Raw genomic sequence first — 13,506 nt, 5'->3', positions numbered from 1 at the left:
TCTTAACAAGCATCCTTTTCTAGAACAAACATCTTTTGAAAAAATGACATCCCAAAAAAGTGTATGAGGTTGTTTGTTATGTACAAATGAGGGGAAGCGGTGGGTTGAGGAGGGTGTCTATATTTGTATTCTCAAGGCGGTAGTTGGAAAATGACCTGTCTCCTGTGATTACATTCAGAGTAACCAGAAGTGACGAGGTAATTGCAAAATCTATTTAAGAGAATCGTTGCTTGTCTGTCCCTCCTCACTTTCTTTCAATCTTATCTTATCAAATCTTAGTGTTTCACACCAACATGTCAGCATCATCTTCATAGGCCTGTCTTTGGTGGATTTTCTTGTTTTTGCTTATGTTTGCTCAATTGCTTTTCTGCATCTCACAGGATTACATTTCAATATTTTTGCATCTGTCTCTCACTTGTCTCTTGTCTGGTTTTCTCTCCTCTGTGGGAATGTGTTTGCATGAAAAGCCAGCATTCGATCGATTCTGTGCTGTTGTAGAGATCAATACCACACCAAGTGTCACACTTCTCAAGCCAGCTACAGTGATTGACAATTTCTGCACAACATATAATTCTCACATGTTGCTCTTTTCTCTTTAAAATCCTTTTTTTCTCCCATCCTTTCTTTCTTTTCTCACAAACAGTGGCGTCCTTTCCTTCCTGGTCTAAAGTTTGAGGTGATAGACTCTGCCTACATCTCACTCTACACAGGTAAGAATTATCCTGGTTATGAATGGTAATATGACAACACAAAACATAGCTTCTCTCTACAGAGCCAAAAGGAAAGAAAACCCTCCGTGTCTGTAATTTTCTGCCGTTACACATATCTAATAGATGTGTAGCGGCCTTCAGCTTCAGGTTTGGTTTGTCATTACAAAAGGAAAGTGCCAGCCACACAAAAAGTGATATATTGGTGGAGTTGTCATATTGTGGGCTGTTGAGTTCTGTGAATGTATACCAAATCCTGCCACCTTGTTTTTGACAAGCTATGAGGCGCCTTGCAGATGAGGTCACCCGTTGGCTTTCAGTTCATTCGTCTCCACCCATCCATCAATCCTTTTCCTCCCTGCATGTCACATCCTCTCCATTTTCTCATTGTGGAAATTATGAGAAAGTTTTGCCTGTCATTTTTTCTTTCTTTTTTTTTTTTACAGGGACTCTTGAATTCAATGGTTCTCTGTTAATTTAGTTCATGAGTCTGTAGTGAGGGTTGTTTGTGAAAAACAAGTGTCTATTAAATATAAAAAACTTAAAATCCAACAATGTACAAACAAACCCCAAAAGGTCTAAACCAGAAAATAACAACAAAGTACCAAACAAAAAGAGTGCAATGAATCAAAGTAGTCACTGGTACAAACAAAGAGTCAAAAACCTGTCTGATGAAGAAGAGTGCAGAGGAACAGCCATAGGAACAGGAGATCTGACAATACAGCAAACACCCAGTGATGGAGAACTCACTAAAGTAGTTAGGATAATCAGTAGGGGTGTAACGATACACAAAAATCATGGTTCGATACGTACTTCGGTTTTGAGGTCATGGTTTGGTTCATTTTCGGTACAGTATGGAACAAAATGCAAAACATAAATTTGCTTGTTGTTTATTTTAAACTTTAATAAACCAACAATGTATTTAACATTATACAGAATATGAAAATTATTACAATACTTGTAAAGTGCTGCCTGGTAATAATATTCTCAAACAAAATGTTAAATATTATAGAAATAAGCTCACAGCTTGTTAATAGCTTTTAACAAACAAAAAGTACAGCACAGTTCCAGCATGTTGCCCTTGGTTTAGACCTTCATATTTTTGGCCAGAAAAATGTACTTGTCCACATTGTCTGCAGTAAGTGCAGATCTGCTGGTACTTACAAATGCAAAACAAATTTGCTTGTTCATTCAAAACTTTAGTAAACTAACAATGTATTTAACATTATACAGAATATAAAAATAAAGTTAAAAAAAAATAAATAAAAAATACTATACTGTTGTATAGTGCTGCCTGGTAATAATACTATTCTAAAACAAAAAATATCTAAAACATTATTTTTAAAAAATAAGCTCCTCACAGCTTGTTAACAGCTTTTATCCGCTGCTATAAAGACTCTGATTGCAGTTGTTATAGCCTTGACCACATCTGAATTGCTAGGCAGAGGCTGCTTGAATGCTGAAGTCAGCTGCGTTTGCACTAAGGACGTTTTCGTTCTTGTTGCAGTGATATTCGCACTCGGGCGGTGCCATTTCAATTGAGTTAGCATGTTTGTTGTGTTCCCGGAAACATACCCGATTTCAGCTTACCAAATTTTGGCACACTGCCCTCGTTTTATCCACTTGCCTTTCTCCGTTGCAGTATTTCACCCAGAAGTGTTCCCAAGCAGGAGCCTTTAGCGACAGGGGAGGGTCCTCCAGCTCTGGTTTCTGCTAGCATTAGCCATGACGTACACGGGCTGCAGATGTAACTTCCATTCCATTCCGGGAACTCACCTGTACACAACCCTGTACCTGAACCGAACATCCTGTACCGAAACGGTTCAATACAAATACATATATTGTTACACCCTTAGTAATCAGGGAGATGGCTTTCACTTGTGAGACTCATGAGGGAAAGAGAGGGAGATCATTTCCTGCTCCGTGCACTTGCGCACTGACAAGACGGTGGGTGCAATACACAACAAGAGAGGGGCGAATTCACTTAAGGTTTAGGGGTATTGAAATGTGTACAAGCATCACTCCACGTACTAATAAAGGGTACAAACCCCAGGTAATCAGGAGTGCAACACGTCGCAATGCGCCCTCAATCCATTTAGCATGTTTCCCTCGAATGGCTATGGGAAGGAGGACATGCAAATAAATTAATGCAGTGGGCGCAATGCAATTCATCAAATCTGGAACTGTTTGCAGTGATTGTTTTACCAAAGGAAAATACTACGACTGACAAGCAAGTGCATACACACACGCAGAGATCCGCTGCAGTAAATGTTTACACAAAACATAGCGGAGATGAAAAAAATGCTCCAGTGAACCTTTCTAGAATAAGAAAATAAATCAAAAAAACAATAGTCAAAATTAACATCCACTGAATGAGAAAATAAAGTGTGAGTAAAGTGTGTGTGAGGGAGAAAAAAGCTTCACACCTGTGGCGGTGTCTGTGTGTGGAGTCCGGTGATGCTGCGGTGTAGAAAGGATGCTGGACGCACCGCATCAGTGATGTTTTAACCGTCAAACTCTGGTGTTGCGTTGATGGAAGGAGCCTCAGGCCAGAATCAGCTGATCAGATGAGTAATTTACGCAGTGATGGCACAATGTTCACATATGAGAGTGTGGTGACACAGTGCTACTCAGGAAGTCAGGCCTGCTGGATGATGGTCAGTAGATCATCTTCAAATGGAGCAGACTGATTGACAGACTGTGTTGCTGTATTAACGCAGATCAATGGTGTCAACAGATCAATAGGACGGTTTCTGTCCAAATCTGCCTATTTTTCATGGACTGATCAGAGCAAAGTTACAGGAGCAGCCACATTGAATTATGGAAAAAAATATCATTAGGTTTTAAAGTTGTTGTTGTTTTTTTTATTATTTTATTTTTTATCTGTTTATTTAATTTTCTACATAATTAAATGTTTGTGCAGCAGACAGAGAAGTCCATCTGTCTCCAGTTTAACTTTCCCAAATATCATTGTGTGCTTCTGTGCACTCACCTCTCCACATTGAACGAGCAAAACGCTCTTTTAAATAGAACGGTCTCCACCACTGCTGCACGTGCACTAATCATTGCTGCAATCTTAGTGAATATCTCACAGCAGGTGAGGAAACTGTGTCACCAAAGGATTACCACCCTTTATTTCAGATCTCAGTGAATCCGCCCCAGAGAGCAGGAAATAAAAGAAAAGCCTAAATGAAAAAGAACCCCACAGGGACTTGATACGTTGCATTATCTTTGAATTACAAGACTGAGGGAAACTAAATGCCACATAGAACGTATACTCAACATATAACACGGCAAAATGAACACAAAACAGAGAAATGAACCTGAAAACCAACCTCAGATCACGTCATTTAATTAGTTAGTAGTTAGTTAGTTAGTTATTTAGTTACATTTCACCATGCAATATCTATGTTAAAAAAGTAACATAACTTTCAAAGCTTTTATGAACCAAAATGGTAAACAAACTTGGGGGTGTGCCATCATTAAGGGGGTGTTAACATTGATCACTGAAATATATTTATCCTTACACTTAAAGAACTTTATTATTACTTTTCTATAATACATGATTGCACATTCATTTTTTTCCCATTATTTTTTTTAGTTTTGAAGAAGAATAGTCTGAATGTTTTTTTGGTTGTTTTCAATAAAGGTTACTATTGGAATTTTTACCAATTTTGTTGAAATACTGTCTAGAGAGGGGGCTGAAAAATGTCCATTCTTCAAAGGGTACTCAACAGAAATCATTTGAGAACCACTGCTTTAAAGTTTGGATTTAGTTGCTGCTAATTTAAAACCTTTTTTGTCCATTTGTGTTTTAACTTTGGTGCAGTTGATACTTTATGATATACACTTATAATCTACTTCATCTATGCTTTTAATGGTTATAATTATGACTCTGCTTTGTCTACTTTTATTTTTTCCAACTTCCAACTTGTATAAACCCTCAGTGGTTTGCTTTTGTCGCTGTTTTCTTTCTCACCCTAAACTTCTTCTTTCACACACATCAGTTTATGTGTTGTTTATGCTCATTTGCCACCTTGTCCTACACAGGTAGATTGATTCTGATTGTTGCGCTATGACTTTTGACTAAACCTGGTTTAGCTTCATTGTTATAAGCATTTAAACAATTTAAACAAAAAATGATGTTTTTCTCACTTTCTGTTTGATTTTTCCAGATGAGTCCAACCTGAAGATGAATGCTGTGGATCATATCCCGCAGACCTTAGCCAGTCACATCCGTCTCCCAGCAGAGTTCCAGCCTCGGGGTCTGGAGGGAGGCCGTGTCTTGCTGCATGGAGCCGATATGCTGAAGCCTGATCCCAGGGACAGCTTCTACAGCAGTAAATCTAACAATCTTTATTTCACAAAGTTGTTAAAATAGGTTTAAGCTTGTTGCATACTTACTGTACATACCCTTTTTGACTACCGTATATTATAAAATATTACATTTTTCATCTCTCTTACTCTCTCTCTCTTTCTCTCTAGTCCCTTTGATTGACCCTTCCCGTCTGGAAAATGTTCTTCCAGCCTGCCTTTATTCTCCAACTTATGTAGTCAAAGATTTTCCTATAGCCAGATACCAGGGCCTGCAGTTTGTAAGTCACATTTTGTCTTTACTCTAAAAACCTTATTTTATTTTATTTTTACCTTTTGACTTCATCCTAATGTATCGAAGCAGTAAAAGATAGTGGAAACTACAGAGCAATTTTCAGAAGTGTGGTGTAACGTTTTCCATTGAGTACTGACTCCCCCTTCAGGGAAACCTTTGTTACTGCATCAACTGAGCGTCAAAATGCACCACTCTTTTAAGAGGCTGATTTGATTGAGAAAAAAAAAATCATTTATAAAATGTAATTCTGATCATTCACTCATCGCTGACGTTCAACTATTCTTCAGGTCTACTTGTCTTTTGTCTATCCCAACGACTTCACCCGTCTCACCCATATGGAGAGAGAAAACAAGTGTTTCTACAGGGAGTCTCCAATCTACTTGGAAAAGTAAGGACACGCTTGCCATTGGCTCTCAGAGAGCAAGAACATCAGCAAGACATCTGTCAATGTCGGCGTAGGCGAGGGGATGCAAAACCCAGAGTAAAATCATCAAGTGTGAAAATTGATGACTGGGATTCATGTGACCTTTTAGTAAGAGATAAAGTTTGGGATTCTGCAACGCACATTAAACGTCAACCTTTCTTTTTGTGTGTGTTTGTGTGTGTGCCTGTGCTAGATTTGGCTTCTACAAATATATGAAGATGGATGAAGAAGAAGATGACAGGTCGTTGTTCTTCCCCAACCCAGACGGTAAATAGTAATGAGTGTATTCACATACTTGTGAATAACACACTCGTGATTTCTAACTTCAGGTGTTACTTATGTTTAAAGATTTCCTTGAGGAAGAAGAAGGGGTGGATGCTGATGATGAAGCAGAGATCGTGGGGACACCATCAACAAAAAAGCAGTCTCATCTGAGCCAGACCAGCCACACCTCAAACCCATCACGCCCGCATTCAAAATCTTTGCCAGGTGACAGAGGAGAGGAGAAAGAGGAGGAGGAAGAGGTGGATGACCCTAATGTGGAAGAGGAGGGAGCAGATAACAAGGTCATACGTCACAGAGAAAGGAGACTTTTTCCTCCTAGAGATGGACAGGTGAAGATGGATCTGGGGAAAGAATGGGGAAAGGAACGCACCAGAGGAAACACAAGACAAGACACCATTAAGGGCATTGAAGAATCTCTAACCAGAGATATTCAGGCTAATATGGACAGCATGGTGAAGAGTCGCTCTCTCTCATGGATCCAGACAGAACCTGCAGACTTGCATGCAGTCAAAAAAATCAGATATCCGGATGGAGATGAAGGTGGAGGAGATAAGGGAGCTGAGATGCGGACAAAACTCAACAAGTCTGCACTTCTTTTCTCACAAAAGTCCTCACTCTCTGCTCTCGCCAACCGAGCAAGGCAAGTCCTCAGCAACTCAGCCCATAGCAACAAAAACAGTTTCCACAACAGCAACAGCAAGCTTTCAGGAAACAGGAAGGAGAAAAAGGAGGAAAACAAGATTTACATCACACGGCCTAGACCGTCAAAAGATCGAGAGAAAGAGAGAGAGCGGGAGCAGAGGCAAGAAAGGAGGGAGGAGAAGGCTTCCCGTCACCCGAGAGAGGTTTTACCAGGTGTCTTCTTGTATCAAAATGGGAAGACCACCAAACTGGTCAACGTGGGTTCAAAAGGTCGTAGTAAGGGAGGGGTGACGGGAGTTAGAAGCCTGATCAGCGCCCCTCATCTGTGGCCCAATCCTCCAACAAAACAAGGTAAAGCAGCTTCTTACAATGGAACAAATAATGTCCTCAGTGAAAGTGCACAGAAGTCTGCCAAGCCAGGTGGACCCAATCAAGCAGAGAAAAACAGGAGGAAAGAGCACAGCCAAGACTCTAAGACTAAAGTCACTGTTGATCTACCTAGAAAAAGAGACCCTCAAGCCCCACCTCCTTCTGTTAGTCCCCCATCATCCAATTCCTCAGAAAACACTAAACAAAACCAATCACGAGTTACTTCTTACCTCAGGACCTCCGAAATTACAGAGTCCCAACAGCAACCAGTCCGTGAGGCTCACCCTGATGACATGGACCAAGACACATACCGCTCTAATCTAGATCCCGATCTAGAACCTGAGCCAGAACCAGAAGAGGGCGAGATGTCAGATTACAGCTACGAAGAGGTTGAGGCCCGACCGGGTTGGGCAGAGGAGAGCATCAACTGGCAGAGGACGTTTTCCGTCAATCCGATGGACTTTGAGCTGCTTCGCTCTGACTGGAATGACCTGCGGTGTAACGTATCTGGAAACCTCCAGCTGGCAGAGAGCGAAGTAGTGGACGTGCTGGCCCAGTACATGGAGAAACTGAATGAACGTAATGGAGGGTAAGCACACAGGGAGGGAAGTGAGAATGTAAGGTTGTGTTTGAAATGGCACACTCTGTACTATACACTACAAACCCAATGAGTATATACTGTCTACTTTCCAAGTATGATTAGGATGATGACTGTTCCCATTGAAGTATACTTCCAAGTTTCCCAAGATGCATTTCAAACCTACAACAACAAAAACATGAAGCTTAATGAGGCTTAATATCTCCGTTGATTCACCACCTTTGAAAGTTCTGAAAGCATTTTAAGGGAGAAAGTAACCAATAGAATATCAACATGTGGTCATTTGATCCATGAAACTAATGTATACAGATTTCATTTTGACATTTTGGAGACCCCCAGTGTCTCACAAAACTGACAAAACTTCCGGTTAACTTCAAAACAAGAGCCCTATTTACAAAAGGGTTACAAAACTAAGGTAAGACAAAAAGAGTATGACCAGTTGGCCCACTGTGCATACTTCAAAAATGTGAATGCAATACATACTAATTTTGACGTCAAACTTAGTAAGAGTAGTACGTGAGTAGGCTATTTTAAACATTGCCTAAGAGGCTGTGTTTCCTTGTGAGGTCAGTACTGCAATTTCTTTTTTGTTTTAACTAATCTTTATATAATATATAATGTCAGTGAGACCACATTGGTCATAGCCTCATGCCTTGGCAGCTTATTAGCAGACCTCTGTGTGCTTATTACCATTTTCTGCTGCATTGCTCAAAAACATTAATGTCTGTTTATGACAAATAGCTTTTTAAATTCATTTTGCAAATTCCTCAACCAAGAAAGTTTTTAATTGTGCCACTGATAATAACCCACACAGTTGTGAGTGGTCGGCCTTCGTGCAAAATTAGATTCGGTGTTAGTCCAATCAGGTCTAATACTTGCCATCAGCCTTTTTTTCAGAGGGAATGCTTCATGTCTGTGTTTTACCTGAAATGTTTCCGATTCTGCACACCAGGATTTACACCCTGCTGCGCATCATTAATGTTGAGAAGCGACGAGACTCAGCGAGGGGGAACCGGTACCTGGTAGAGCTGGAGCTAATGGAAAGAGGTCGCAGCGTGGTGCGTCTTTCAGAATATATTTACCTATTGCTCCACCGTAGCAGGCAAGGGGAAGAAAGCTTGGAAAACACAGACTCCTTACCAGCATCAGCACCAGCCTCCGCTCCATCCTCCAACACCCCAGGTCACAGCACGCCACAGCCGCCTCCTTCAACACAGCCCCCACTTCTGCAGGAAGCCACACCCTGGAGCACTGCCTATGCTAAACCTCTGCTCTGCCAGCCGGTAATGCTGCAGTGGAGGAAAGATGTCATGGTGCACTTTGTGGTGCCAGGTCAGTTTGTACAAAAATAATGAAAAAAACTATTCAGACGGATATTCCATTTTTAAATTATACTTCATTTTCTCTTTTTCTGTCTTACTCCCTCCCTTCAGTGAAAAACCAGGCGCGCTGGGTTCAGCAGTTTATTTCTGATATGGAGAATCTTCATCACCAGACTAAAGATGACAACTTCAGCGTCATCATTGTCGACTTCGAGAGTGAAGACATGGATGTGGAACAGGCACTCAGAGAGAGCAGCGTACCAAGGTGTGTGTGTGTGTGTGTGTGTGTGTGTGTGTGTGTGTGTGTGTGTGTGTGTGTGTGTGTGTGTGTGTGTGTGTGTGTGTGTGTGTGTGTGTGTGTGTGTGTGTGTGTGTGTGTGTGTGTGTGTGTGTGTGTGTGTGTGTGTGTGTGTGTGTGTGTGCCATGTATAAAGACTTCAAAAATCTTTGGGTAACACTTTATTTGAAGTTTTATAAATAAAGCCTGACATTACGCATTAAGTGTTGTTTGTTACCCTAATCCTAATCCTTCATTACCTTAACCCTAACCATACTTAACCCCTAACCCTAACTCAAAAAATGCCAACATAGCTCCAAAGATGTCATCATTTAGCAAATGATACTTATTGACAGCCTTCATGACACCTTATTCATGCTAATGACAGGTGTCGTGTCATATTAATGACAATGTAATGTCAACCTTATGTATAAAATTTGTGTTCCTCATAGATATGAGTATCTGCGAAGAGAAGGGAACTTTGAGCGTTCAGCAGGACTGCAGATTGGAGTGGACACTATTGAGGTTTGAGAAACACACACACACACACACACACACACACACACAGAGAAGACAATGGCTGTGTTTGAAATGTCATACTAACGTACTACTCATATTAAGTCTGACATCAAAATTAGTATGTGTTGCATTCACATTAGATAGTATGAAAAGATTGAGTATGCGAGAAATACCCGGATGTATACTATGTCTGGACATTTTTTAAATATGTACAGTGGGCACCAGGGTTGGGCTCAATTACAGTTACATTTTCAACTATCGATGTTCAATTACAATTCAATTACAGTGACGAGCATTTTTTCCAATTAGCATTAACTTACAATTATTTTGTATCATCTGAAAATCAATTTCAATTAAATTGCAATAAATTTTTCCATCCATCCATCCATTTTCAAGCCCACTTGCTCCTGTTTTTTCAGGGTTCCGGGGGTCTGCCGGTGCCAATCTCCGGCTCTCATTGGGCGCTGGGCGGGGGTACACCCTGGACAGGGCGTCAGGCAATTAATTTTTATCCTCTAAAAGTCACTTACAATTATGTTCTCAATTACCAAAGTTCTATTACAATTTATCACAATTACTGAGCTTAGAAATAAATAACCTAATAAAAGTGAACCTTTCTGTTAGCATCTCTTATGATAACAGGTCCTAAATCAGCTGTAAAATACACTAAAAACAAATATCTATCATCTAATTTATTTCCTATCTATTGGTTACCTACTTAGGCTTCCTAATCAATGAAAATATAAGTTTTAATATTTCTGGTGTGGGTGTCTGAGCCTTTTTTTTAAATGGTAAAATGTTATCAAAAGTTATAACAGATCCGGAAGAACAATATCTGCATTTTATAGTCAGTAGTTCTACATCAGGAGAGCACTGACATGAGACTAGCTCACTGTTGTTGCACCAGTTGTCTTTGATGTATATACAAACACCGCCGCCCTCCAAGACGATCAATGGATCAATGATGACCCGGAGAGTCTTCTGTCTGTTATGTATCCTGATATCGTCAACTACCTGGATTTCACCAAGCCCTTACACAGCAGAAGACCTTACATCTTATAGAAGTTTGGGGGTCAGCTGCGGCTGCAGAGGCTCGCGTTAGCAACTGATATATATCAGCAGATAATTCAGTCAGTTCTAATAATTTCACAGTGAACCTGCAGCATACGTACTCTAAAATAATATACGACTGCCAGGCAATCTTAGATTTAGGCAAATCAAACAGTTATTGTCCGTTAGATGCGACTACTCTGGACCTCGAGCCTGGACTGCTACACTGGCTACATCCAGCAGCCTGCAAAGTAACAAAGCCTCGTACCAGCGGTATCCGCCAGCGGAAGAGACGTAAGCGGTGTGATCAGAAGCAGGAGTGCTGCTAGCAACCAAGCTAAAAGCTAATCCTCAGAGAACGCCGCTTCCTTCCGTCCTACGTTCTAATGTCTGCTCCCATCAGAACAAACTGGACAACTTGAAGCTGGATTTAAATGCAAGACGGAAGATGTGGGCGGCTGTGTTTGCATATACAACAATAACAACTGGTGCAACAACGGTGAGCTAGTCTCATGTCACTGCTCTGCTGATGTAGAACTACTGACTATAAAATACAGACATTGTTCATCTGTTAAACTCCACGTTTTTCAAGGTCTGACTAATTAGTACACCAAAAACACAGCAATAGTTCACCATTTTCTCTCAAAGTTTGGGATTTGCTCGTTTGTGTTCTGTTTGTAAACCTGGCGACTTCGGGTTGATGACGCACCGTGAAAACCCTCTATACCCATTGTGTTTATAGTGAATAATACGGAGTGTGTCATTTCAAGCACAGCCAAAGATCTACTTCCAAAAGGTCAAATGTCCACATTAGTGAGTGACCACGTGACCTTTACAGATTGATAGAAAGATGGAATAAAAGCATCACTGAGAGACTAATCTGTCCCAGGCAGTGATTCTGCTCTTATCTCTCAGCCAATCATTGCTCTTCTTTAGGTTTCTCCCTCTAGGTTTAGATAACAGGAAGCTGCTTGAACAGATAGCTGCATATTTATGTGTCACACGGCGATCACATCGGCTCCCTCTCACGGGATATTTGAATGCATGTGCTTTTACACCCATTTTCCAGCTGTCTTTCCATCACACATGCACGCGCTTCATCCTGCAGAGGCTTTGGAGCAGCTTGAAATTTGGACGGATGTTGATCCATCAGTTGAGTGTCAGCGCTGTCAAAGTGGGACGACAGATTTGTCACTGCTGTCAAAATGACATACGTGCTCATAAAATAAAGATGAGCTCAGCTTTGGCTTCTCTGTGCTGTTTAGTGCTTAAATCATTATTTAATACCTCACACGTTATGGCTCACTTTTAGAGAAAAAAAAGGACAAAATTCTGTTACTGGGGTTTAACGTTTATATTTTCTCTCACAGGACAGTCACAGCATCGTCTTCCTATGTGACCTGCATATCCACTTCCCTCTAAACATCTTGGAAAGCATCAGGAAGCACTGCGTGGAGGGACGTCTGGCCTTTGCACCCATTGTCATGAGACTCAGCTGTGGGAGTTCACCATTGGAGCCCGACGGTAGCCAACAAACTGTATTTAAAGCATTATTTTTTGTCAGATAAAGTCGTATAGTTTTAGCCTCAAAATATAAATTAATGGAAGATAATTTGCACGGGGAAAAAAATAGAAAATGCTCTATTCTAAATATTTGTTTAAGTGTCATTGTCAGATAAGTTTTGTGCATTGCATTGTGGGATGTGGAATCCCGTAGACGGATGCATAGAAGTGTTTTTTCTTAACTATTACTGTGATTTATTGTTTGCCCCCCAAAAACTCTGCCTAAGTGACTTTCCAACACATTTTTGGTGTTTTCACGGACAAATCACGGTAAGAACGAATTAAAAACACTTTTATGCATTTGTCTCCGGGAATTCACATCCCACAATGCAACGCAACAAAACTTATTCAACAATGACAATAAACCGAGTGTTTACAGTGGAGATAAAAACAAACTTTCGAGCTGCAATTTCAATCTTGAATGTCATTTTTTCAATAAATTTTAAATTCAAGAAAAATATCACTTTCCTACAGCGTTTGACTCTTCCACATTAAGGCATTCCCAAGTCCTCTAAATCTATCGAGTGGACAGATATTTTATCATATTTACCAAACAACTATGAGTAAGTTTGTACAGAAAATACCAAATAATTGAACTAAAGCCCACAGTGTAACAATAAGTTTTTAAAATCAGTTTTTTTATGGCTCATGTGATTATTTGGCTGGAAATACAAAGCCTTTTTAATTGTTTTATAATACAACAAACTTCTTCAATTATAAATCCTTTTTTCTGTAATAACTTGAATGATTTATGTGTACATTGTATAATCTCAATCTGAATCCCTCGATGACTGGTTTCCTGTTTCTCTGATAGGTTACTGGGAGGTAAATGGCTTTGGCCTGTTTGGAATCTACAAATCCGATTTTGAGAAGATTGGAGGGATGAATACGGAGGAGTTCAAAGACCGATGGGGGGGAGAAGACTGGGAGCTGCTGGACAGGTGATTCAGAGGAAACACACCTGTTTGTGTTTTCCACCTGATGGTTTAAATTCAGCACAAAAATATGAGCTGAATCTCCTCTTTGTCAGATATTCACAGTTATTTGAATCAGTGATTCTGATCATGGTTCCATGATCATTTACACTTTAAAGGCTTGGAGGAAATTTATATGGTCATTAATAACAATACAGTAAGTTCAA

At 40.3% G+C, this 13,506-nt stretch overlaps 1 protein-coding gene across 2 annotated transcripts in view; it reads left to right on the top strand.

The window, feature by feature from the left end:
- The window catches only part of b4galnt4a (beta-1,4-N-acetyl-galactosaminyl transferase 4a), a 186,656-nt gene that overhangs the window by 170,310 nt on the left and 2,840 nt on the right, over positions 1–13,506 (top strand). For both annotated transcript variants that reach the window (XM_028450362.1, XM_028450363.1), the window contains exons 9-19: positions 644–710; positions 4,883–5,047; positions 5,193–5,302; positions 5,604–5,704; positions 5,934–6,007; positions 6,089–7,625; positions 8,587–8,966; positions 9,068–9,221; positions 9,686–9,758; positions 12,173–12,326; positions 13,180–13,306. In XM_028450362.1, coding sequence (XP_028306163.1) covers positions 644–710; positions 4,883–5,047; positions 5,193–5,302; positions 5,604–5,704; positions 5,934–6,007; positions 6,089–7,625; positions 8,587–8,966; positions 9,068–9,221; positions 9,686–9,758; positions 12,173–12,326; positions 13,180–13,306 — 2,942 coding nt within the window. The remainder of the gene's footprint in view (positions 1–643; positions 711–4,882; positions 5,048–5,192; positions 5,303–5,603; positions 5,705–5,933; positions 6,008–6,088; positions 7,626–8,586; positions 8,967–9,067; positions 9,222–9,685; positions 9,759–12,172; positions 12,327–13,179; positions 13,307–13,506) is intronic.

Source organism: Gouania willdenowi, chromosome 6, assembly GCF_900634775.1.
Source record: "Gouania willdenowi chromosome 6, fGouWil2.1, whole genome shotgun sequence".
Classification (NCBI taxonomy): Eukaryota; Metazoa; Chordata; class Actinopteri; order Blenniiformes; family Gobiesocidae; genus Gouania; species Gouania willdenowi.
The sequence above is the reverse complement of the archived record's forward strand: the minus strand, read 5'-3'. Positions and strand labels throughout refer to the sequence as shown.